Source organism: Elgaria multicarinata, chromosome 1, assembly GCF_023053635.1.
Source record: "Elgaria multicarinata webbii isolate HBS135686 ecotype San Diego chromosome 1, rElgMul1.1.pri, whole genome shotgun sequence".
NCBI lineage: Eukaryota > Metazoa > Chordata > Lepidosauria > Squamata > Anguidae > Elgaria > Elgaria multicarinata.
The window spans coordinates 16,175,964-16,203,506 of NC_086171.1; the positions used below are offsets into that span (position 1 = coordinate 16,175,964).

Below are 27,543 nucleotides of genomic sequence, written 5' to 3' on the forward strand. Positions count from 1 at the left end.
GAACTGCGGCATCTTCAGACCAGGCCTATTCAGTCTTCTCCTAGAACGTATTTCTTAAAAAAAAAAAAAAAAAAAAACTTGCTGAAACCTGCTTCAAAGTTTGTGTGTTTTCCTCCTACTTTATGTTGAATTGTTGTTTTTTTAATAATTTGCTTTCAAAATTTCAATAAAAATATATATTTAAAAATACAGAATGCAACTTAGCTTCTCTTTCTGTTTTATTTATAAGTGTGTGAGGCCAGGCCTCAATTTGGATTAAGACCACTGTGTGCGCTCATTGGAAGTTTAAGCTTTCCTTCCTAGCCACTTGCTTTCCTAAATCCACTCACCCACCCAAAGAAAAAAGGTCTCTATTGGTACCAAAGCTTTTTCCTTTCTTTAGCTCCCATGTGGAGGCCAGTGTGTGAATTAAAAGAAAAAATATCTGGGAGAGGAAGGATTAAATCTCCCATATCCATGTGCAGTAGTCCAGATCAGGGGCCCACACAGTTCAGTGTAAGAAGAAAGAAAGAAAGAAAGAAAGAAAGAAAGAAAGAAAGAAAGAAAGAAAGAAAGAAAGGCTAAGCTGCAGGTGACATACTTAATATATTATAGTCTAGCTATTCAATCTGTATGTATTCCAAATCAAACTGACCCGATCCACATCTCACAAACTAATGTGCGGATTATAACAGTTATCTTTGGATTTTCTGTTTCTCTGAACTTGCAACACAGTTCATTGGCCACAGCTAGACCTAAGGTTTATCCTGGGATCATCCAGGGTTTGCCCCTGCCTGAGCACTGGATCCCCTGTGTGTCACCTAGATGAACAGGTTTGACCCCTGGACGATCCAGGGATAAACCTTAGGTCTAGCTATGGCCTCAGTGTTTAGAAATGCATGGGGGTGGATGTTCCTTAAAACTTAGTGTTATGGGGTGGACTGAGAACTAGCTTGGCTGCGCCTGCCATTCCCACACTCACATTCAAAATGGATCACAGATGCCCCTGGGAAAGACAGGAAGAGCACAGAGATGAGGTAGTAACTCAGCATTTCAGTTCTCAGAATCTCCAGGTAGAGCTCGGAAAGAATCTTGCCTGAAATCCTGAAATCACTGCCTGTCAGTGTCAACAATACTGAGCTAGATGGTCCAAGAGTCCAATGTAAGACAGTTTCTTATGTTTCTATGATGATGTATGGAAAAGAACGGCTTCCATTTTATGGAAAAAGACGGCTGCCTAAAAAAAGAAGGAATTTGTGTTTTGTTTTAAATTCAGTCCCTTTTTTATATGGGCGAACATTCAAGCAGTCAAACCCCCACCTGTCTGAAAACAAAAGCAACATAATCTACAAATACCTCAGCTTTCAGTATGCACACAATAGCCTCAAGCACTGGTACAATCCTAGTGGTCTAAAGGCTAGACTAAATAAGTACATATCAACATCTATTGAGCCTACTGTACTGGTTCTTGTCACCTAACCATAAATCAAACAGGGTAAAAAAAAGTGAAAAGCTTATATATGAAAGAGGCTATGTGATGTTCACACAACCACAAAAAAAGGTGGCAACACAGAAGTAGAAACTTATACAAATCCTTTTCATTTCCAAGCTGAAATCAAGCCAAGAGATAAAGATTCAGGTAAAGCTTATTGGATAAGCAGATTACTTCTATTTTGAGTTCTAATAGCTTCATACTACTGAAAGCAGGTTCTCAAAACATAGGGTATGATGTAGCCAAAGTTAAACACTTTTAAAGTCCTGCTTATTTCAAGAGGAAAGTTAAATATGTTCTTAAGTATTTATATTTATTGATCTATTTATTTTTATTTCAATACTATATCCATATTGCCTTGGCAGTTTACAAAAAGAATACATTTAAGTGTAAATTTAAATTAAAAAAAAATAAAAGCCACAAGATAATAAAAACTAATGAACAGTCTTGTGGTACCTTAAAGACTAATGAACTGATTACACCATAAGCTTCCATGCAAACTGTTTACTTCATCAGATACCTCTGATTAGGTGGACAGCATCCTTGAAAGCTTATGACAGAATAAATTTGTTAATCTTTAAGGTACCACAACTATCTTGGTTGTTTTTGCTGCAACAGACTAATGTAGCTACCCCTCTGGCAGATAATAAAAAGCAGCATAAAACAGATTAATTGTATCCTAAAAGCTTTAATAACTCTGAAAGGAGAATTAAATAGTATCAGATGAACCCCTTTGGGGACAATTTCTCAACTAGGACACCATCACTGAGAAGGCCTTCCAGTGAAGAACTTAATGTACAGGTAGCAGACAGGTGATCCTTCAAGTGCCCTGATCCTAACTATGAAGGGCCTCAAAGTGCTTTTTAAACATAACACAGGGGGTTCCTCATCACCAAATGGAGAAGACTGCAGAAGGCCCCAAACCATTTGGAAAAGCTCTGCCGGATGGCACTGTGAGGATGCAATGGTGTTCCAGTTTCTTTCCTACACCACAGCATCCAATAGGCTCGATAATGAGCCTTCACTGCAAGTTTTCCATTACTTATGCTCTAATCACACTTGGTTTATTTCCCACTGCTCCCCAGAAAACCAAAGAGCAAAAGCAGCAAATGTCAGGACCATCACATTCCACAGAGCACCAACTATGCCAAACAGGAACTCCACAAGGGCTCACTGGAATCCTGTGATTTCCATAAGCCTCCTGGGGCAGACCATCCTAACTGGTCTACCCCCTTTTCAGAAGGAAACAGCTATAAACCTCAACAGGAAGTGATACAACCATGACAAGGGACATTGGAGTAAAATCCACTACTCCTAGACCACCAGTTTAGAAAACAAAGTAAAGACTGTGACTTGAGCAATGACATGTTGGGACAGCTCCATGGTTTTTGTGATGGACAGAAAGTCCTGAGTCATCCTGTCCCAGCATAAATAATACCTTGAGGGTCCTCAAAACCAAACTCAGGACACCCTGTCAGCTCAGGCAGAGAGACTGCTGGCTAGTGGTGTAGATGGTACACCAGCAGAATCCCTAGTCTGTCCTGATTACCCACACAAAATAGAAACACTTGAAACTGAATCCCAGTCAGTCAGGAAGACTGGAGGGGGAATTCTTAAAGATCACAGCAACACCACCTCCCAGATCCTCAAGCATATGCTAGTATTGAACTGAAAACCTAGGTGGACACAGGTGTGAGCGAGTGATCCTGTTCAGATGACATGCTAAGCCTTGGTTAGGCTGCTAACCCTTTTGCAGCAAATGGTTACTGCACATGTTTAAACCAACGTTATGTAGCCACCATGGCTAGAAATGGTTCACACAACATGCTAAGCCATAATGTTTAACTCAAAATGCTTAACTACCATGGCTTATCATGTCATCTGAACAGGGTCATTGACTCCACCAAGTTTATTCTCTGACAGACGTTTCTTTGATTTCAAAGTGCTTGTACTTAGCAGGATTGTGTACATATTTCCTGAACAAGCATAGTCTAACCAATACCTAAAGCTTTGAACTTTGGATTGCTTCAGCTGCAGCTAAAACCTTAAATCTACCGACTCAGTTTGTTTAAAATTTGTTTTATTCGTTAATCACTCAATATTTTCTTGTACCACTGTTACCTTCCTCTGAATGCTACAGATACATTATGCAACAGAATGAATTCAATTACCCATGTTTCACTAAACAGCCTTTACTTGTACCATTCCAAAGAAATTTGAAAACATGTATCTTATCAGCCTTTCCTTATCTACTTGAAGTAATCACACAAAACCTGTAGCTGTCACAAAGCTCTTAATAGTCACTGCTACACATCCTGAAGTTAAAGAGACTATTCTAAATTATGCTTGAAGTACAATGCACACACATCTTTGTATGCCATGTTAGGGGCTTTTCAATAAAAGGCAGCACAGAAATAAACATAACTAGAACTGGCACTTAAATGGCAGACAAAAAGGATGCCCATTTACTAAAGAGTTGTATCTCCCTTCAGAAAACACAATGTTATTTGCTGAATATACTATTATTAAGTAACACAGCAACTTGAGTAACTGGTTCTAAATCTTACATTATTTATTCCATTGTGGAAGCAATATTCACTAACAGTCCAGAGCAGGGATCAGAACTACTCTAGCCCTCTAACCATCAACTAGCTGGTCCCTTAATGCCAGAGCAGAGACAAGAACAGCATTTCTTTAAACTTACAGGCCCAGAACACAAACTGCTTATACTCAATACTATGGTAACAACCTTGACATTTCACTTCACACATCATCTGCATACCAATTAAACATTTTATCAGAAAAAGCTTTCATTTTATCCTCTGTCCACCTCAAATTACTGAATTCCAGATAAGATATTTGAAGGGAGTTTCATACAATGCAGCATTTCATACAGGAACGCGTCTAGATTGTTTTCAGAGAAGCAATTTATGTAAAAAAAAAACACCTTCCATTAGAATTGGTCATTTTCATAGACTTTTTCACTGGAGTGAGAAATCTGAAACAGGATAGCATTCTATTTACAAGTCTACTCTTGAAAATAATCTACACAGGTTACTAATTTTGGGTTGCATGTCTTTGCTGCTATCATGGGGAAAATATCAGAATATACTTTAAAAATGTGAAGTTATAAATCTGTCTCCTTAAATTGGCATTACATAGCCAAAAAAAAATGTAGTAGGAGCGTTAATATCCTTAAGCGATGAGCTAGAAGTATGAAAAGCTTTTAACAAACTGAGAATGTATCTGACACAGGCATATTTTGGAGACCATCTGCACAGAACAAACATATTTGCCCATTGAAGAAATCCCTGTGAAAATATGCTTCTAGAATCCTCCTCCCTGGACAATTCCCTAATAAGACCAGAAAAGATGGCGGTAAACAGTGAGATGAACATAGTTCAACACCTTTCTTACTCTGTTCTTCCTAACTTCAGCAGTCGCCCAAATAAAACGAGGCATTAAAAACCAAGGACATGATTCAGTGAATGTTAGGCATGTATAAGCCCCATTGATTTCAACAAGGCATACTGTATGGGTGCAATCCTATGCATGTTTAGACAGAAAGAGGTCCTACAATGTCTAGCATGCCCCAACCAACCATGTAAAGGATACTGGGGCAGCTTATGTAGAACACCGGCTAGGTTTCAATGCACCTTCAGAAGAATACACCCAGCACTTGCAGCTGCTGTACACTTCAGGTAATGGTAAACAAACTACTTTTCAGAAAATCATGTCTGCCTAAAACTCAATTTAAAAATACTGTGCATGTGTTTTAATAGTAAGAATACTGCTATACATATAGTCCAAGTCATGTTGCTTCTGATACTGTAGTGTATAATATGGCACAGAGGGTGTCCCTGGCTCTCTGAAAAGACCTTTCAGCAGTCTGATAGACTTCTTTGCACTGCTTTTTTTGAGAAGTGAATCAGCAGGAGAAACACCTTCTCTCCATCCGCAAACTTAAATGCAAGTGGAATGTGGTGTGTTTATAGGTTGGAGGGGGAGCATTTGGACTGCATCAAACTACCTCATTGTGCCCCATTCCTACTTCTCAAAAAGTAAGAACTATTAGATCTAATTATTTGCATACAAAACCATCACATTGACACATACCCCCAAATATTTTGTCCTCCTCCAGCAACCATCTGTTTTATTTATTACATTTTTATACCGCCCAATAGCCGAAGCTCTCTGGGTGGTTCACAAAAATTAAAATCATGAAGAGCGTAAAAACAACCAACAATCTAAAAACACAAATACAAAATACAATATAAAAAGAACAACCAGGATAAAAGCACACAGCAAAAATTGATAGTTAAAATATGGAATTCAAACAGCGAAGTTTAAATTTAAGTTAATAGGTGTTAAAATACCGAGAAAATAAAAAGGTCTTCAGCTGGCGACGGAAGGAATACAGTGTAGGCGCCAGCCAAACCTCTCTGGGGATCTCATTCCACAGCTGGGGTGCCACAGCAGAGAAAGCCCTCCTCTTAGTAGCCACCTGCCTCACTTCCTTTGGCAAGGGCTCATGGAGAAGGGCCCCTGTGGATGATCTCAAGGTCCGGGCAGGCACATATGGGAGGAGGCATTCCTTCAAATAACCTGGCCCCAAACCATTTAGGGCTTTGAATGTTAGTACCAGCACTTTGAATTGGGCCCGGACCTGGACTGGCAGCCAATGAAGTTGTAGAAGGACTGGTGTGATGTGGTCTCGCCGGCCAGTCCCTGTTAGTAGGCTGTTTTGTACCAGCTGAAGTTTCCGAACCATTTTCAAAGGCAGCCCCACGTATAATGTATTGCAGCAGTAATGCAATGGACCTTCTGGGGAGGTCCATGCACTGATGTTCCTAGTGCAATCCTGCATCTAATTATGAATTTCCCTCTGTGGTGCATGGTGAAAAACAATCCACAAACTTAACCATAGCTTTGTAGAATAAATTTGAATGGTACTCAGAAAGAGATGTTTCCAAGTAGCATTTTTAGAACAGGGTGAAGCATAGCACATCTGAAGAATCATCATCATTCAGTATTAGGCATAGACTAGGGAGACTTACGAGTTGTTTAATAAAACGATGGAAATATATTTCATTGTGGATTTTTCACAAAAGCTTGCCATACACCATGTTCCAGCCTTGAGAAAGCAATGATATATTCATTGCTTATCATCTATTTTTATAACTATTATGTTTTGGTTTTAATTACTGGTTAACTTTACATGCTGTAATTATACATAGGTCTTGTTTTATTTCTTAAAATTCCAACATAATAATTATTTGATTTAAAAATCGATGTCATTTTGATTAAATATAATTTTCAAATAAAAGCTGAGCTGCTCAGTTATTTTCCCTTAATGGCTGAACTGCAGTATTGAATTTTGAATTCAACATTTATAACATTTTAAAAAATGATCAGAGAATTTTTTTTAATGTTTAGTAGAAACTGGTATTCAATTCTGGTATTTTTGTGAAAAAGCAGAGTACAACAGCTTGAATCCAAAATTAGCAGAAGTATAATGCTGCCAGAATGGAACATTTGCATCCTATCCTCCCCAATAGCTTCCCGATCTCCTACAACCATGCTCCAGTGCATTGGGGGACTCTCCGACACAGTTTTGGAAGGTGCATGGTGGGCTGCAAGGTGGAGACGACATAAAAGTCCCATTTTACAGTGGTATCCTTCTGCTGGTGAAATAACTATTTGGTATCCAACCCAATGTCCTTTAGACTTATAACCTTTATGTATATTGGAGATACACTACTTTCCCCCCAGCACCTTGGTTAATGAACAATGTGTACATATTTAACATGGCTCCTTCTCACATATTAGTGCATTTCTATGGTCTCCACTGCTTTTACTATGAACTGAGTCATTTCATCCTACTTTGGTCTGTTTCTACTTCATGTCTATAAGCATAACTCAACATACTTTGAAACGGCTTTTTCCTCTAATATCCCCTTGATACTTTTCTAGTAGAATGACAGCAGTGTCTTTCACTAGGGATGGGGCAGGTATTCGGAACAGCAATGTTTCACTATGCAAACAAGCTTGAATCAATTCTTGTGAGCAGAATCAAGGTGGGCACTTCCTTCTATACACAAGCCTTCAAGTAACTAGTGCTGCTCTTGTTGTTTCCTCTTCTCCCAGGGGCCGAAAAACCCCAACAGCCTGCTTTGGGGAAGGTGACAAGAGAGAGACAAGGGAAAGGGCTGTGGGTGCTTTTGTAGACAGAGAGAAAAGAATTCATGGTTAACTTAACTACAGTAACAAAAATCACAACTGGCTTGAATATCTGTGTAGATGAGGTTTGTATGGCAGGGTAGATGGTTTTGCAAAAAAAAAGAAAAACAAAAGTTATTCAACAAGAAATCTTATTCCTGGAACAATCCATGATGGGTGAGCATGTCTGTGGGATGGTTTTTTACCCCAACAGTGGGTAATTTCCCCCAAAAGAGCTAACCTGAGAACCCAGAGTCTGCAATAAGGATTATTTTACCTATGGTGGGTTAGCATGTAGTCTTTTGTGCCAGCATGGGCTATGGAAATTACCTACATAGCTGATCAGCAAGAGCAGCCAAGAATGCTACCACCACTCTGCTCTTCTCAAGAGATCTGTACTCCCACTGCTAAAGAAGCTGGGATTCCTGCCCAGCTGGCCAGGAAGACTACAGGAGGAGCGGTAAGGGGGCGTGAAATAAACTACTCTGTGTAGCTTGTTTGCCTGGTTGTCCAACAGGAGCGCAGTAGGTTGTTTGCATAAACACATACGCAGCATAGCTTGCCACCCACCATGAGTTTGCATGACATGTGAATTTGGTTAGGGTCTTTAGAATGCCAGCTTCATTTAAGTATGGTTTTCAGCATTCCTTGATGTACCAAGAAACTGAAGCTTATGTCTGCTGAAAAATGCATTTACAGTTACTGACAATTTGTGTACTTGATCCAGAGAAATCCAAATTACTGCAGTACATATTACTGTCTGGCTTTTGAGATACTTTTCTTGCCATTACATGCAAAATTCAAGAGTCACTGCTAAGAATCCAATGCAGAGCTCTATATGCAACTCACTTATATACTCACCTCTACAAAATCAGTTACTCTCAACTTTCTGATTCATCTGGGTTACCTAGAACATCTATGGACCACAAATACGCTTTCCACAATGAACAGAAAAACCTCAAAAGGGGTATGGTGTTGGTTGTAATGTCAATTATGTTTCACAGTTTTAACATATTTATTTCTTTATAACACTTGTATGTCTCCTCATAAAGTTCTCTGAGTGGCTTACACAAACCATAAAAGCAATTTATTTACAAAATAAAACATAAAATTATAAAAGCAAGAGCAACATGAAATGCAACAAAATAAAATCCACAGCATCCCAAAATTAAACACACTGATTAGAAGGCCGTAAACAACATTATTTAAAAGGCTTGGGTCAAAACCTTTTTATAGAATCACAGAATAGTAGAGCTGGAATGGGCCTATAAGGCCATCAAGTCCAACCTCCTGCCCAATGCAGGAATCCACAGGCACAGGAAAGACCACAGGGGTGTGCCAGTTGAAGCTTTCTAGGAAGACTGTTCAATAACTGGAGTGATATTGCTGAAAAGCACACACACCATAGTTAATATACAAAAATGAAAGATTCATAAGAACCTAAGAGGAGTCGTGCTGGATCAGACCAAGGGTCCATCTAGTCCAGCACTCTGTTCACTCAATGGCCAATTAGTTGTCAACCAGGGACATACAAGCAGGACACTGTGCAACAGCACCCTCCCACTCATGTTTCTCAGCAACTGGTGCATATAGGTTTACTGCCTCGGATACTGGAAGTAGCACGTAGCCATCAGGACTAGTAGCCATTGATGGCCTTCTCCTCCAGGAATTTATCCCTTTTAAGGCCATCCAAATTGGTGGCCATCACTACATCCTGTGGTAGCAATTCTTGTTTTTGAAAGAAAAAAATCCTAATATGCACTTTGCTTAAATCAGTTAAGTTCAAACAAACTATGGTTCTAATCCCATGATTGAACAAGCCACAATCCCCCAAATTCAGATATAACAGGAAAGTGGTGCTCTCAAACTTTGGCTCACACTTGCTCAACCTAACAAATGCTGTGTTATGTCTGAACCAAGCCTAAGTGCTTGCCATAAGGTGAGTATCAGGCATAAGGAGAGTAAGAGAAAACTTCCACGTTCCCTTTCAGAATGCTTAGCACTAGAATTTATAGCAATAGATGCAATGAAGTGACTAGTCAGCCTCCTGTGTCTCATATTTTGGCTCTCCTAGTCAAGTACAGCATACAAATTAGCAGTGCTGCAAGTTTGTAGTTTGAACTACAAAACATGAACTACAAAAATAGCATTGCATAATACAATTAAGAAGACAAGATAACAATGAAATTACAAATACAAAACATTATGAAATACACAAAAGTAGAATTCAACCTAGGCGTAAAGTTGCTCAAGGTCCATCTATACAGAAAAAATCTCTCTTAATATTCTAAATAAATCCCAGTGAAGGGTCTATTAATCAATTACAGATTATCCTTATTTATGGGAAACAAACAAACCCATCTGCTCCATTTGTAAATAAATTGCACATATTCTGGACCTCTAAAACTGAATTAAAAAATAACGGTCTTTAGAAACTATAATGTTAAATTATTTAAATATTTATACTAGCTGCAAAATTCTGCTTATAGCAGATTTATGCTGCAGCCTCTTCAAGTTCATTGGGAACAATATTTAAACCACAAGCAAAATTGGACTTGAAATCTATAGTTGCTAGATTATAGTATAAAACTCTTAGTATAAAATATCCATCTTATCTTCATGATTTCTCCAAAACACAATTTTAAACTGTAGTTTTAAGAAAATTGCTTGGAGGTGGTACACTAACCATAGTTTGCCAGTTTTAACATCATGGACAACTATGGTTAGTGAACACCGGAAAACTGGGACCATCTTAGACCAGCCTTCCCCAACCTGGATCCTCAAGTTGTGCTGGACTGCAATTACCATCATCCCCAACCAGCATGGCCCATGCAGGCTGTCAGAAAACATGTTTTAAAGTTTACTTTGTGAAAGAAAGCAGTCCCTGCTGTTCTTTTTAATCTCTATAAAAAGCAGGAGATCCAAGAAAATCAAAACATCAGAACAAACATTAGTGCCTGTGCAATACATTTTCCAAAAATGAAGTTGACAATTTAGATAAGGAACACATTTTTCAAAACTAACATATGCAACAACCTTTCTGTTTTAAATCAAGATTATTACTTCCTCACTCCTATTTGCCTAGATTTTAAATCTTTTTAAAGTGCTGTTTGCTAAGACACCAAAGAAGATTTATGACATCAGTGGAGAAGCTGTGGCCATGGAAATCTTTTTGGACTATAACTCCCACCATCCCTGACTATTCGCCATGCTAGCTAGGGCTGATGGGCATCCAAGTCCAACAACAACTAGAGGGCCACAGCTGTTTTTCTGCTCATCTGCAGCATCAAAATATACCAGCCCGAATCTAAAGATAAGTAAACAGTATTTATTTTTTTTGAGCCTGGAAATGAGACACTGCTATAATATGTTTAGAAACCCTAGAACTACCTGAGCTGACTATAAGACACCATTTTATCACTAGCACATTTATCTTTATTAAAGACTATGAGAAGAAAAACGCATTAGAGTTGTTCAGTTTCCAAGAATTTATCTCTCTGATGTTTGCAGCCTGAGTAAGATAATAAAGTAAGAGAAAGGGGCGGATCATATCACTATCCATGTTCACATATACTACAAAGGTGGATAAGTATTATAAAAGCCTTTTAATACATTAATAAGTTTCATAAGCTCTTTTGCTTATCTGCAGCCTGAGTAAGTCCAGCACAAGCTGATATCTCAATATATTTGATGTCATATCTATGAGGCTTCAGAACGTATGACTTCCTAGTGGCTGGGTTCACACAACACACTAACCCACCCATTGTGGATTTGCTGAACCGTGGGTTATTGTGTTGTCTGAACACAGCATTTTCCGCAGGGCTACTCATTAACCATGCAGTGTGGCTTGTTAACCACCCTGAACAACGCAACAACAAGCCATGGGTTCTCAAGGTGGCTTGTTTGAGAAAAATAAACCATATTGCATGGTTAACAAGCCACACTGTGGAAAACAGGCAGCGTTCAGACAACATGATAATCCATCCTACGGAAAATGCACTGCATTCAGACAACATAATAACCCATGGTGGATTAGTATGTTGTGTAAACCCAGCTACAGTGTGGTAAATATTGTAAGCATCACTTTCATACAAGCATTATACCTCAATTGCTCGAAATATATGGCTTTGCAACTAACTTTCAAGTTTATGCCTAGCACTGCTCTATTCTTTTAAGACCACATTAGCAGATGCCACTATATTCATTGTAATGCATGAAAATGCTGAACAATCTGATGTTCTGAAAACACTGTTAAGATTTACAAGTGGCACCCGCAACAAAATGTGATATGCTCCTGTACATGGTTCTAGCCATGTCTTCTCCCAGGATACTCCATTTCCATTCCCCTTCCCCCACCACCAATTTTCATTCCCATCCACCACCACCACCACCCCACACACCAGTCAGCATTCCATGTCCACAGAATATGCTTAGTCCTCGCATTGATTGCCCCCCACCCATTATTTTTGTACTATTTACCAAGACTCCCTCCCTTTAAAGTACCCTGTGCTGTTTTGCATTGTAAGAATCAGCGCTCAGAGACTTGAATTTTCTATTAGTATATAGAATTCAACATTACCTATTGTGAAGTACAGAGCACAAATAGCACCTAACAAGTTGATAGAAGTGTATACATACTTAAATACAAGACATGAGAAATTAGAGTAGCTATGGTACTGTCAGATCAACCCTACCTTTCCTCCTTCCATAAGAAAATTGTAGAGAACAAAATATAGTGAATGAGCTCCATAATGCTATTAATAAATTAGGATTTGTCAGGATGGATGTTTGGTTTACTCCTTAAACACTTCTAAGTATTTTCTGTATATCTTGAGTAAGAAAGCAATCTAAATCATATCCAAAGGCAATAAACTACATATTAAGGCTCAATTCATATATTTCAATTCCTGTACTACTAGCATTTTTCCACATACATTTAAAATACACATTAAAAAAGTGGAGGCACAGCCAGCAGGATTCTAGGGTTACTTCCAGATTATGGAAAATATGCACTCCAATCCAAAAAAAAAAAAAAGGGCCAAGTCAATAGACCCAGGTTCCATGAGTAAATATGTACTTAGGATTACTGCCTTATGATAGAAACTATGAATGCTTGTTTGGGAATAAATACCACTGAACTCAGTAAGACTTACTTCTGAATGCACACACTATAATTGCACTTTTAGCCCATCAATTCAGCCCTGCAATAAAAACTGACAAGATGCCTGGATAAAGGTGAGCTCAAGATTACAAAGCCTTATACAATGTCTATGTGGCTACTTTCCAATGATGATCTCACCCCATTTATGCCCACAAAGTTGAATTAATGCAGTTGAAACTTTAAACCTGTTTTCTTCAAAATAAAGACATCTACTTTTTTATTCACTCAGTATTTTAACACTTAATTTTAACTTAAATTTAAATTTTACTGTTTTAACTCTGTATTTTAATCCTATATCAACTTTGCTGTGTGGTTTTATCCTGGTTGCGCTTTTTATACTGTATTTCGTAATTGTGTTTTAAACTGTTGGGTGTTTTACTGTGGTTTTAATTTTTGTGAACCGCCCAGAGAGCTTCGGCTATTGGGCGGTATAAAAATGTAATAAATAAATAAATAAAAATAAATAAACTAAATTAACATAAGAATGCCACTTCAACAGAATAGTACAAAGTATTACAAAGCATTATATATCTATTTAATGTCTGTATCGTCTATTATGGTTTTTACTGTGTGACATTGGCCTTTTATTTTAATGGCTTGTTGTTATTGAAAACAAGTGATGCCACATCATGGGCAGGTGAAACTAAAATAAAGCTAATATTTCAATGACTCCTACTAAGGCAAATAAGAAAGCAGGACTTCAAACTACTCTTTAGATGTTATACCCATGGTTCAGAAACAGTTTTATCAAGAAGCCATGTTGTTTAATAGCAATTTTACTATTAAAAGCTATTTACTGAACATCACAACAGTCATTCAAGAAATCAACTTAAATTTGTCTGCTGAAGGAGCATAAACAAGGGAAAGGATTGATATGGGAACAATTCATCGAGTAAACAAAAAATGGGCTATATGTAAAAGTATTTAGTCTTCTTGGCAAAAGTATAGCTGGGAGTATACTTGCAACCAACAATAAGGTAAGTGCTGAATTAACTATAATTAAATCACCTAAGATATGGCTTCATACCACTACCCTGAAAGTATACATGCAAACTGTACTGGTAATTCTTCAGAAGCAAACTGAATAGGCCTCCTTAAAGGTTGAATAAGACTGCCAACAGTCTGAAAGCAATCTTATTCAAATTTTTAGAGGCCTGCTGATAAAAAAAAAATCTGAATACAATGCCACATAAGCAAAGATAGAAATTGCAAAAAGAAGTCTACTTAGCCACCTTTCCTTGGCCCACAGATGCCTTCTAGAATTATAAACATCTCAGATTTTGTTTGCAATAAAGGTTTCTCTCATGGTGTACCTGCATGAAGTGCAAATACTTACGTGTTTAGGTATTTTTCCTATTACAATGAAAACTAAAAAAAACAAAACCTCCATTGCAATAGATTGGCAAAGGTTTCTGACTTCCAACAGTGGCAACAAACAGTGTCTCTGCCCCTTCCCCAAAATTAGACTGTTAGAATCCCTGATCTGAAGTAATTCAGATGAAGATGAAGCATGTGCATCAGTATTTGAAGTTGTCAGAATATTTTAATCTAAAGAAATACAACTAGGTTTTACAAAGTGTTCTAGAATTATACTGAAAAGAGATTAACAACTTAATCCAATTTATTACCGTATTTCTTCGATTGTAAGACGCACACTAATTTCAGTACCACCAACAGAAAAAAAGCTTTGATTCTAAGAATAATAATCGCACCCGCGATTCTAAGATGCACCCCATTTTAGTGATGTTTATATGGGATAAAAAGTGCTTCTTAGAATCGAAGAAATACGGTATTAGCACCAACACAGACTTCAGTGTACAGAAGGCCAACTGAGACAATCACCTATTGAGGCTGGGCAAAAAAAGCAACAAATGAACTTGAAACTATATTTATGAAAAGAACAGAGAAGATGTATTTATAACCTTATTGCTTTGCCTCCTTTCTTTCACTTATTTATTAAGTTTGGGGGTCCTAAGATCCCCATTTAGCACTCTTCCTCACCACCACCACCTCTGAAGCAAAACCACACCCACTACTGGCATCACATTTTGAACCCATCTGTATTCCTAACATCTTTTGTAAGTATCAGACTTGTTCTTATAGTTCTATGTCACAACTCAAACATAGATATATACACATTCGAGTACATTTTAAAAGCTATTAATAATGACATGCCAAGAAATACTATAAATCCAGTGGCAGCTTACACAAGAATAGTAGAATTATAAATGGTTTAAGACTAACAACTGAGATTACTATTGAGAGGCTTGTACCATTTACATCCCAATTCCAAGTATCTCCATCCTTGCCTGCAATATTGGCAGAGCATGTTGTTTTGTGATGTGGTTACTTGAGTGAAGCAGTAACTACACACAATTCTAACCACATATTCCCCAGCACAAATGCATGGAGCCTGATCCAGGGACTTAACAGCTCAATGATTAACACATTGTTTCTAAGATTAGACTGGTAAGCTAAACATTTGCAGCAGAAGAAGTATAAATGCAAAGCCTTTCTTCGTGATTTCCTTAATGTAGTAGCCATGAGTTATGCTGCTGGTTAGCCACCATTACCATGAGTGGGTAGTGGTCCTGCAAAGAGTATGTGTGAAATTCTGTGCACATTGTTCTGGTTGGTTACAGAGGTATGATAAATAACTGGGCATTTGAATTGGGGTTGCTAAAGATCAAGGGCAAGATGTTTATGTGTGCGCAATCACTTCGCATATGACTGTCTCTGCTTGTGGTAACACTTCTAGGAAGTGCAAAAGAATCAATTGGAAGTGTAAAGCTGTTTAAATTATCATAGTAAAGATTAGATTCTCTAACACATGGATAAATCTATATGAGAGAAGTCTCAAAAAGTAGGTCGGAGGAACCATGACTACAGGGAAGAAAAAATATAGCAATAGTTTTAACATGGTGATTTCTGACTAGTTAATGTCATGACTAATACAGTCAGAAGTATGCTGGTAATAGCTTTGAGTTATTTTGACAATGCAGCTCGTCTATCTCTGATCAAGTTGTCTAGACTGCAAAGATGCATTCACACAGAAATTCTAGTGGAGATTAGTTATAGTAATTGCTATTCCAATCCAACAATATGATGACCATGATAGCAAAAGGGTAATAGTATTACCAAAATTGCTATAAAAGAGGTAACTATTTATACCTTGCTTTCATATTCTGAGCCAGGTAAAGAGGTGCAGAGCATCTCTCTGTGATAATTGCTTCCATACACCTTTGACTCCTGTGAATATGCAGCTCTGTTATTTCATAAATCAGATAACAAAATGTTAAGCAGAAGGATTATCCTAGACCATGGGTTCTCATCAAGGGGGGAATTCCGCCCCGGGGAGCGATTTTAGGGTTCCAGGGGGGGAATTGCGACCAGTATTCAGCAAAGTATGATGTCCTGTAGATTATGTCTTCCTACGCATGTTATTTAAAACATCCCAGAAAAGTGTCATGTCGTTTGCAAAAGCCAGGCCTTTGCTCTCTTTTCCCTCCCTCACAATCCTAGAAGTTTCAAGCTTCCCATTTAAAGGAGCAATGCAAAGCATGGGAGCTGAGAATGTAAAAGGGGCCATGCTTTGCGTTGCCCCTTTAAATGGGAAGATTGAAACTTCTAGGATTGCGAGGGAGGGAGGGAAAAAAGAGCAAAGGCCTGGCTTTTGCAGGCGACATGAGTTAGACTATCTTGGGAAGGAGGGAATTATATTCTGAACAATGGTGACAGGGAGGAATGGAGCAAAAAAGGTTGAGCACCACTGTCCTAGACAATGGGGTTTTTTGCTCATTTTACTATCTGCTCAGAAATCTAGACCAAATCATGGGCCAGTTTGATCCTGATATCACTCTTACTTTGACCTTTGTAGTTCTTCAAGCATGGGAGAGAAGAAACAAATCTACCCGTGTCCTTCCTGTAGACTAACAAGTAAGCTTAAATAATTGTTTACCTTGGAATACTCATTATGATATAAAGAACCATTTATCTAGAATAGACTCCACTACAACTTTACTCCTGTACAAATTCTGAGAATTGTTACCACTTAAGTATTTATAGCTGTGCACCATTTACCAAAGCTGGCAGTTTGTCAACTGTGTTAATTGTGCTTAGAGAAGACCCACAGAAATTAGTCAAGACTTACTTGTCTCACTGACTTTAATGGGTCTAATGCAAACATGGTAAGTCCAGATCTAGCCCTAAGACACACAAACCTGTGGCCCCTTCACTAGGATACCTGTGCCATTAACGAAATTAAAAGACATTCAGAACAGGGAGGCAATGGCAACTTGACCAAAGAAACTGAAACTGAATGGAGCAGATATGTTGGTCCACATGTTGCAAGACAATTCAGTATATTCCTGTGGATCCCTATGGATTTGAACATTTTAGACAACATTAATGACACGTGTAGATTTTCGTAAGTGTTATGTGAGATCGTAAAGAATCTGCTATGTATCAGTGAATATCTCTCTCACTATAACAAACGAGAGTGAAAAGAATGATGGACAGCTGAGAACAGAAAGGTATGTTGGGCAGACCTACTGGCAGTGGAAGAAAGTTAAGTTAGAAGGACAGAGATAGTGACCCTGTTCAGACTATGGTAGTTAAGCATTTTGAGCTAAACATTATGGCTTAGAATGTTATATGAACCACGATACAGCCTTCCATGCGAACCATTGCTAACCATGGTGGCTACATAACCAGTTTAAACATGCTCACTAACCATTTGCAAAAAGGTTAGCCTAACCGTGGCTTAGTGTGTTTTCTGAACAGGCCCAATTAGTGAGAAGTCAGGGAAGGAGGAAGTTAGTCTTAGGATGGAGAAATAGTGAGAGGAATTAGGAGCCAAAATTAGTTAAGTTAGTCAATGAGTAAAATCAGAGATAGCTTGTGGTGTTTCAGAGCTATTACATATACCAGTAGTAGTAGTATTAATCAGTTATTGTTTGTTCTGAACATTGATCTATAAAATAGATAAATGTATGTTTATACTTTTAAGTATCTCTGTTCTGGTCTGGGTGGATTTGAAGATTGACATACCTCACTGCATGTGCTAAGGATATGAAGAGTAAATTCCTACTGCTTCTCTCTATAAATCAGTAGGTGGTGGCAACTGGTGTTTTGGGGACTCCTGGTTAAGGTCTGGACCAGTGTCCTCTAGGGGCCAGAACCTTAAAGGGGACCTGTAATTACATCATAATCACATTCACTTGTTTGCATGATTTGGATCATACGTTTTCACATTTGGTATAGTGTAATTCCTCATATTTGGCAGTGATCATTTTTCTAACGAAACACCCACAATCATTCTATTGCACCAGTGAAGTTCTGGCTGACTTGTAACACTAAACGGAGGCACCAATTCTATAACAACCCATGCTACGTGATTATTAGCAAGCCCACCAGTTCTTTATAGCTGTATAAAAGCATTTCTCCTTTCACTAGGAGTATGGCATCTGATTAAGAAAAGACTTGAAAATAGATCAAACTATATTTTCAGAGTAGCATCTATAAAAAGAAACCTAGAAGTAGCATCATAATCTCTCAAGGATGTTGTTCATGCTTTGTCCAGAACCAAAAATATTTTAAAATGAATTGCTTCTCATTGAGAAAAACAAAAATGTTATGGTACTCATTATTCAATATGCCCAAACACAAAGTTGGGTATTTCTATACACCGCAGATGGCAAACAAAAATAACTTCGTAGTTATTTATTAGCGATTGCTGAAGTCATTACATGTAGATTTCATAAATGCTTGATTCCTGCATTGAGCAGGGGGTTGGACTCGATGGCCTTATAGGCTCCTTCTATCTCTACTATTCTATGATTCTATGAAAACCAAGATATGCAGCTTTATTAAAATGGTGCTGGTCACCAAAGCAAATCACATTTAACCCAAATTGTACTACATTAGCAAATGAGTTTCTATTTATTAATGCACATTACACAAACATACTAATTCAATTTGTAAAGCTTTGATGTTTTTGTGGAACTAGCTACAAGCAAAATAGAGAAATACATCAAACCAAAGACAGAAACTAGCAGAAAAATATTCACAGTGCTCTATTTGAGAACTCTGAACAGCCAGGTTTCTAAGAACACTGACCGTATTCACTTATCCCAATTCTGGCTTATTGTGAATGAGTTGTGTGCTAGAGTCCAACCTGGACAATGACACTTCCCTCTCACAAGCCTTTCCTGTACTTGCTTATAGTCAGTCCCCACTCCAATCTAAAACAGCTACTCACTAAAAACAGGCCACATAACAAGGATACAAATGAAGGACCAGACCCTGCAACAAACAGACGCCAGTTGTCCCCATATCTACTCTGGAAATGCTATTAAAGGGCCCAATAATGTCACCCACAACATTAGAGGTTATTCACTTGCTCATCTTCCAGTGTGATATGCCATTATCTGTCAGCAACACCCCTCTGCATTCTACATAAGACAAGCAGGCCACTCTTTATAGAAAAGAAGAAATGGACACAAGTCTGACATCAGAAATGGCAATATTCAAATAACAGTGGAAGAACATTTTGTCACTGACTTTAAAGTGACCATTGTGGAGCAAAGTAACTTCAAAGGGAGATTAGAGCAAGAGACTGATGAGTTAGAATTCATCAACAAGTTTCATTCTATTGCCATGATCTTGAATCAGGATAAAGAATTTTGATCACACTATGACCCAGTTGACATGTAATGATTACCCATGGGTTGTTTAAACCATGGGTAGTTGTGATCATGCAGAACTGGGTTCTGGGTTATTTGCTGTGACATCCAAACCCAGAACCCTGGGTTGTTGAGGGAGAAACAACCCAAAGTTTTAACCTATTGTTTGTTGCTGGGTTAAAAACCTGCATTGTTTCTCTCAACAACCCGAAGTTCCAGGTTCAGACAACACAGCAAATAACCATCCGTCCCAACTCTATTATTCTACTTTAAAACAAAGTTTGGTGAAATAACTTTATGATTTTATTATACTAAAAATATCAGGAAGAACACCTAAAATTGATGGGATAAGCTCAAACTCACACAGACATTACTGACACTTGAAGGCAACAGTAAAAACAATGGTACAATATTTATTTTTGAGTATTTATACCAATTACCAACTATAATTCTCTTGCAGTACATTTACAAAATAATAAAATAGACAAGAGTAATTAGAGAGGGGCAAAGGTGTATAAAAAATGGTATACAAAAGCTGCTACTGCACTTCTGAACCTCTGGGCCATGGCAGATCTCAGATCAATCATGTCCAGCTAACTGAGAAGATATTGTAAAACTACATGACTGCAGTTCTGAACACTAGCAGCCAGAACACTAAGGAGGCTGGGGAAAAGGACTTCTCATTGCTACTCTCCAGCATTTCAGTTTTTCTGCTGCCACTGCCTCCTTGAAAGACCCATCATGGAGCCAGCTGCAAACTATCTAGCATGATGAGCCATCCTCAACATCTCAATAGTATTTCAACCAAGCTACTGTGACCCTGGAAATGAACAAGACCAGTATTGCATTGGGGAATAAATTGTTTGGTATTAATTTTAACATTGCTTTTGTATCTGATTATATCATTTCATTGTACTATTGAATGTAACTTGTCAATTCTATCCTATTTGCATCTGTTTGGGGTGTGACCCTGTTGATTCTCTTGAACCTCTCAGCGGCTTTCGATACCATCAACCATGGTATCCTTCTGGATAGGTTGTCTGGGCTGGGAGTTGGAGGCACTGTGTTGCAGTGGTTCCACTCCTACTTGGATGGCTGATTCCAAAAGGTGGTGCTGGGGGATTATTGCTCTGTGCCATAGCATTTAGGCCATGGGTATCCACAGGGTTCTATTTTATCCACTATGCTGTTTAACATTTACATGAAACCACTAGGAGAGGTTATCTTGAGATGTGGGTTGAGGTGTCAACAATATGTGGATGACAACCAGCTCTATCTCTCCTTTTCATCAAACCTAGGTGAGGCAGTGGCTGTTCTGAATCAGTGCCTGAGCATGGTAATGGACTGGATGAGGGCCAATAAACTGAGACTCAATCCAGACAAGACAGAGGTACTGTTAGTGGGTGGTTCACCTGTCTGGCTAGGTGATGTTCACCTTGTTCTGGACGGGGTTGCACTCCCCCTAAAGGATCGGGTTTGTAGTTTGGGGGTGCTCTTGGATCCAGAGCTGTCACTTGAGGCACAGGTGAACTCAGTGGCAAAAAGCACCTTTTATCAGCTTAGGCTGATATACCAACTGCACCCTTATCTGGACAGAGATAGCCTAGCTACAGTTATCCATGCTTTCATAACCTCTCGTTTGGATTACTGCAACGTGTTATATGTGGGACTGCCTTTGAAAATGGTCAAGAAACTTCAACTGGTACAAAACAGGGCAGCAAGTTTACTACAGGGACTGGCCAACAAGATTACATCACGCCAATCCTCTTCCCGCTTCATTGGCTGCCAGTCCAGGTCCAGGCAGGATTCAAAGTGCTGGTATTAACATTTAAAGTCCTGAATGGCTTGGCTCCAAGCTATCTGAAGGAATGCCTCCTCCTATATATACCTGCCCGGACCCTAAGGTCATCCTCAGGGGTCCTTCTCTGTGAGCCCCTGCCAAAGGAAGTGAGGCAGGTAGCTACCAGGGGGAGGGCCTTCTCTGCTGTGGCACCCCAGCTGTGGAATGAGCTCCCTAAGGAGGTTCACCTGGCACCTACACTATATTCTTTTAGATGCCAGGTGAAGATCTTTTTTATTCTCTCAGTATTTTAACAGTCTATAAATTAATTTTAACTTTGCTGTTTTAAATTTGCATTTTAAATTTGTATTTCTGCACTCCTGCTGATTTTATCCTGGTTGTGCTTTTATACTGTATTTTATATTATGGTTTTATACTGTTGTTTTATACTTTGAATAGTTTTAATTTTTGTCAACCGCCCAGAGAGCTTTGGCTATTGGTTGGTATAGAAATGCAATAAATAAATAAATAAACTGCAATGTATTTTGATATTTATTGTGAGCTACCTTGGAAAAAGTGGCATATAAATTAAGCTAAAACTAAAACACTAAGAAGTAAACCCCACAGAACACAATAGTACTTACTTCCAACGAAACATGTGAATTGTGTTGTAGGAGACTGTAAGTTGGAATATATAATATCCTACTACCAAAGCAAAGCTACCCATACTTACATTTTTCTATTTATTCCAAAATTAGATCACATCTTTCAATCAAAATCCCAGGTAATAAATTACAAGGCTAATGCAGAGGCTAGGTACCACTGCTGCTTTTAAGTTCTTCTCATTTTACTGCCCCTCATAAATAGCAGTACACAAATATTAGCCAAGCTTTCGTGTGCAAGGCAACTTTTATGTTAGTAGAAAAGAAAACCATCAGTACCACCCTGCAACATTCATTTTGAAATGCTCATATCTAAACAGGAACAAAAGGGCAGATAAGAATTTTAAAAATCCTCATCATATACCAATAAAAATAGATGGCTCAGGTTCAAAAAAAGTACATAAGTACTGAGAGAAAAATAACTTCTCAATACAGTATTTCATCAATTACCATAATACATTGCTAAATTCTGCAATTCTTCTCAGGGCAAGCGTACTTTTAAGTCACTGATAACCGCATATATTGAACCCACTGTACACTAACAATTACAACGTAGGCTATGAACAGGTTTCTGCCACAAACTCACTAAGTGTTGTCTTATTTCTCAGCCCCAACCTATCTGCATGTGGAGTTAATAATACTGAATTCTCTTACAGGGTTGTTGTAAGGGATTATCAATATGCCATAAGTGAAACACTTAGAACACTCAAAAGTGCTATATAAATATTTATTATTTATTCCCAGCTTTTTCTATATCGCCATGAAGAATAATTCATTTGTTTCAGTCTTGCTGTTGAAAAAGCACACAAGCTTCCAAATTACACTGAACACTCCCATGCTAGAAGGAAGTAACAACATATTTTCTTTGTCGCATCTCGTTTCCAGATTCACACATTACTGGTGTAAGAACATGGAGGCATCAGCAAGGTAATTTATGGCCAGAAGTTTAATGATAAAAGTACATCACATGCTTTGCAACCAGGAAGTCCCAGATTCACTCACCATCATCTCCAGTTAAAATAGTATCAGGTAGCACAGCTGAAATAGACCACAACTGTCCTGAATTCTACAAAGATGCTACCATTCTGACTAGGCAGCAGCAACTATATAAGGCAGTTTCACATGTTCAGTATGTTCCTTTAACACCAAGGCACAAGTGATTGACTTCAGGGGACAATAGCCTAATCACAAGGTATTCAACATGTTACACAACAGTACCTTTAATCCTAACCAACAGTTAGACGACTTCAATGAGCCAAAACATACAACAGCAAAGAATTAGCTGCTTCACAAAGATTACTGTGGAGCTTAAAACCTTGCAAACACTTCTGCAGTAAACATACCACAAAAGTGTTCATCTCTTAAATTGGAACAATGCAGCAATCACTCTCTATAGCAAATATATATATTTGATATTTGCTATATCATTGGTATTCAACCAAGAAGACAGAAGCCAAACAGTAAGAAATCTAAGTCATTTAGAAAAAGTACCAGGCTCCTGAGAAAACAGGAGTGACATAGCTGTGCTCACTCCACCCCCCACCCTTTCATTTGTACATTCCCTTCTCTCACATAATTTGGGCTTGTATCCTACATCCTTTTGCACTGACACAGCTCGGGGGGGGGGGGGGGACTCGGCCTTTCCTCTCTAAGACAAGGTTCACAGTCACATGAGAGAAACTGAGGCAGATAAGGAGTGCTGAATGACATACAATGAAGCATTGGGAGCTGGAGCCAGGAGTGCCCGTCTCTCTCAGCTCATGACACAAAGCTGTTTCAATGCTCAGTTAATGGGCGGGGAGGGGGGAGCGACCCATGTTATTCCAAGGGAGCATGAAACGCATGTAAAAAGAGAGCTGGAGGACCTACATTTTGAAGCAAACTCCTTCCTAAAAGAGGCCTAAGGAATCTTGAGCAGGCATTAGCCTAATTATACTGACGTCTTTATGAAATCCAAAGAAATCCCCGGCCGGCCAGCCGGCCTGCTAGGAAACGGGGTGAAACCCCTCACCAGTTTCGTTACTGAAGTAACCCACGAGTAGCAGCCAGACGCACAAACCACAACTGAAGATAAGACGAGCCTAGAGGCCAACCGACCCCAGCTGGAGCAGCTCCGCACCCACCGCCTTGATTGGGACCAGGGAAAAGGGGGCCGAGGCGGCTGGACGATTTCTCAAACAGGAGGCAGGGCCGCGGGAGGGCCCCGCAGGGACGAACGGCAAAGCCCCCCGCCCCGGTCTCGTTTCCTTTTCAGCCGTATTCGCCTCCTCTTCTGCCGGCCTCTTACCTCAGCTAACATCATTACTCGCGGTGGAAGCCTCCGGCTCTAGCCCCGCCGCATGGTGTGTTCGGTCCCAGCCGCAGCCCGCAACGTCTGCTGTCGCCTCCCACCTCAAGAGAAACGGCGCCAGCCGGCTGTCAACCTCCTCAGCGGTCCCTCCGTACCACCAGCCCCATAACAGCCGCCACCGCCGCCTCCGCAGGTCGCTCAGGAGAGGCGGCCATCTTGAAAAGGCTACGTGAGACGCCGACGCCGCTCCTGCTCTCCCCGGCGCGGCCGCCTATTGGGGCGGTGAGACGCGGGGCAGGCCTTTCTGGCCCGGCCGTTCTCTCGCCGCGGCTCTTGGTCTGTTGCCTGCCCTGCCCTGCCCAACTCCGCCTGGTCCCACACAGCTTGCTTCGCGGTTCACACAGGCTCGCTCGCTTTTGCTTCTTCCCGTGTTCAGGGGCTCTGGCTGTGTAACCCGGGTCTAGAGCGGCGGCACGTGAGGAAAGTGGGAGGAAGTATGAAAGAGCCAATGGTGGGATTTAGACCGTGGAGACCCAGGGTGCAAAATCCCGCTCGGTCACAAAGTTTATAGAGATGGTGACTCTATCTGCCTAACCTCCCTCACACGGTTGTCGTGAAGTTAATAATAAGGCAGTAGTTCTGATCTTGATGCGGGGTGGGGGAGCGAGATCAGACTGGCAAAGGGGAAACGAGGTCAAAGGCGGTAGGACAAGAGGGAGGCACAAGTCTCTTCACTTAGGGATGCAGTCCTAAATGCACTTACAGTGGAGTAAGCACCACTGAACATAATGTGATTCACTTCTGCTTAGGAAAGCTGCTGTTCATGTGAATTATTTACGCTTAACCACATTGCCACACCCACCAAAAAAGCTTGGCACGCCCTTTCAACACTTGTTTATGATGTCATCCAGAGTGGATTTTAATCCACTTCACTGGCTGTGTTTAGAACTAGGAACTGGTAATTCTACCAAATTAACCCGCGTGTCGGTATGTTGGGGCAAAGATGGCAGAGTACAGTAGTAGAGGTTTTGAACCAGAATGCCAAACAAGTTCAGAGGAAGTGGGACGGCAGCACATGAGCCAGAGTTTAGAGATTTGGAGCAGCAAAGGAAGCAGGTTTGAACATTCCAGTTTAGATCAATGTATGAGAGTAACAGCTTATTAGGACTAAGGCTTGTGGGTAACTAAGAGATAATAGGGTCAAATTAGCATTGGAAACAAGTAACTCGATGACAAAAGAAATGAGACTGCAATAGACAAGTCTGGAATAAAATTACCATTGAAAACAAGAGAGGCAAACTGACAGATAACAGGATGACAGTGTTCACAGAAGAATAAATGAGCTCAATTACTCTGCTTGAAGTGTGAAATGACCTGATGGCATATAGATTAGAAATGTACAATTTCCAAGTACGTTGAAACTATGGGGGGATGCCCCCCCCCCCATTAGGGAGGACTGAAGTTTTGGGGGAAATTATGTTCTTTATTTATAAATATGAGTCCTGCCTCTCAGCACAAATAGGCGACTTACAGTTAAAACTTGCAAAACCTTTTTTTAAAAAAACAAACTAGTTAAAACAAATTTAAAACGGTACCAGCAGCAGAAATTGGGAGCAAGAGAGATTCTTAAAAACAGACTCTCCGGGAGTAATGCTGGATCTAGAAGCATCCCCAAGCTGTGAACATGTTCCTTCAGAGAGGATGCCGCCCGATCCTCTGGAATAGGCTGTACTTCCAATCATAGATTAGCGTTATTGTTGACCAACAGTATTTCTGTCTTGTCTGGAATTAGTTTGTTAGCCCCCATCCAGGCAGTGATTCAGGACTTACACAGCCTCCTTGACATCAGTTCAGAGAGAGACAGAGCTGAATATTATCAGCATAGTAATAACACCCAACCCCAAAACTCTGGAAGATCTCTCCTGGCAGTGCCGAGCAGAAATTAAACAGATAGGGATCAAATAGAGGCCATGGAGCGGAACAGTAATCCCCCCAGCACCAGCTTCTGAGAGCAGTCAACCAAGTAAGACCGGAACCTTGGAGGCAATGCATTGCCTCCAAGTCCTATACTGCCCAAAGAAGATACCATGGTCAGCGGTATCAAATGCCACTGAGAGATCCAGAAGAACTAACAGGGTTAGTTTCTGGCATGAGTAATCCACTAAGGTTGTTTCAGTCCTGAAACTCGGCCTGACCCCTTATTGGAAAGCATCCAAATAATCAGTCTTATCCAAGAAAGTCACCACTCACTTTAGGACCTTGCCCAGAAAAGGATAACATGTGGCCAGTAGTTATATATGCATCATGTGGGGCCTGTAAGAAAATATAGCTGTTTGGAGAGGTCCCATTTGGCATTCCAGTCAATCATACATGCCCTCTTCCAGGATACTCCATTCCATCCCCTCCCCCGGCTGCCCTCTCTCCCCACACGTTTCTCCCCTCTGAAATCAGTCAGGACTCTGTGCCCACTTTAAGTTTTGGGTTATTTCTGCCTGCCATACATGCACCAATTAGCCCTACCCCACCCCACCCCAAGCATTTTTGCACTGCAAAAGTACAAAACACCTTTTATGTTCTCTTGTAGATAGATGGTGCTATTTTGGATCCATACCGGTAGAACTGAGTTTGCAATTAGTATATCCGATAGTTATTTTCTTATCTACGTGTAATTTACTTTGATGCCTTAAGAACGTAAAATGGATTATGCATAACAACTGCACCTAATTGTACCATTTAAAAGTACAACTGCCAGACAGACCATTCTGATGCAAGTTTATTCAGAAGTAAAATCTCACTGTGTTCTTTTGGGCCTTACTCCCAGGTAAGGTGAGACCAAGACATTTTGCTGCAGACCAAATTGTGCCACAGCCCACCCAAGTCAAGGGCCATAGTACCCAAAGCCAGCCAAGTTACTTTGGCACATAAGGCAGAAAAACCAACAAGCACCTTGCCCCACCCTGGGCACTTCCACACATCGTACTCAGGGTGCTTCCATCCGCCCCCAGTGCACCCCGAAAACAATCGTGTAACTTACCTGTAAAAGAGACGAGGAAGAGGCGTCCTTGCCGGCGCCCACCTCCCTCCTCGACGGCCGGGACGGAGAGCTCGGCGGAAGAAGGCGGGGTGGAGAGCGGAAGAAGCTCTCCACCCCGCCTTCTTCTGCCGAGCTCTCCGAGCCGGCCGGCAAGGAGGGAGTTGGGTGGCGGCGGCAAGGACGCCTCTTCCTCGTCTCTTTTACAGGCAAGTTACATGTTTAGGATTACTCTGTCACTTAAAG

At 40.0% G+C, this 27,543-nt stretch overlaps 1 protein-coding gene across 3 annotated transcripts in view; it reads right to left on the reverse strand.

Moving 5' to 3' along the window:
* SNX13 (sorting nexin 13) overlaps positions 1-24,524 on the reverse strand; it is a 94,734-nt gene extending 70,210 nt beyond the window's left edge. For all 3 annotated transcript variants that reach the window (XM_063123635.1, XM_063123636.1, XM_063123634.1), the window contains exon 1: positions 24,264-24,524. In XM_063123635.1, the coding sequence (XP_062979705.1) occupies positions 24,264-24,278 (15 nt within the window). In that variant the 5' untranslated portion in view covers positions 24,279-24,524. The remainder of the gene's footprint in view (positions 1-24,263) is intronic.
* Positions 24,525-27,543: the final 3,019 nt, after the last annotated feature.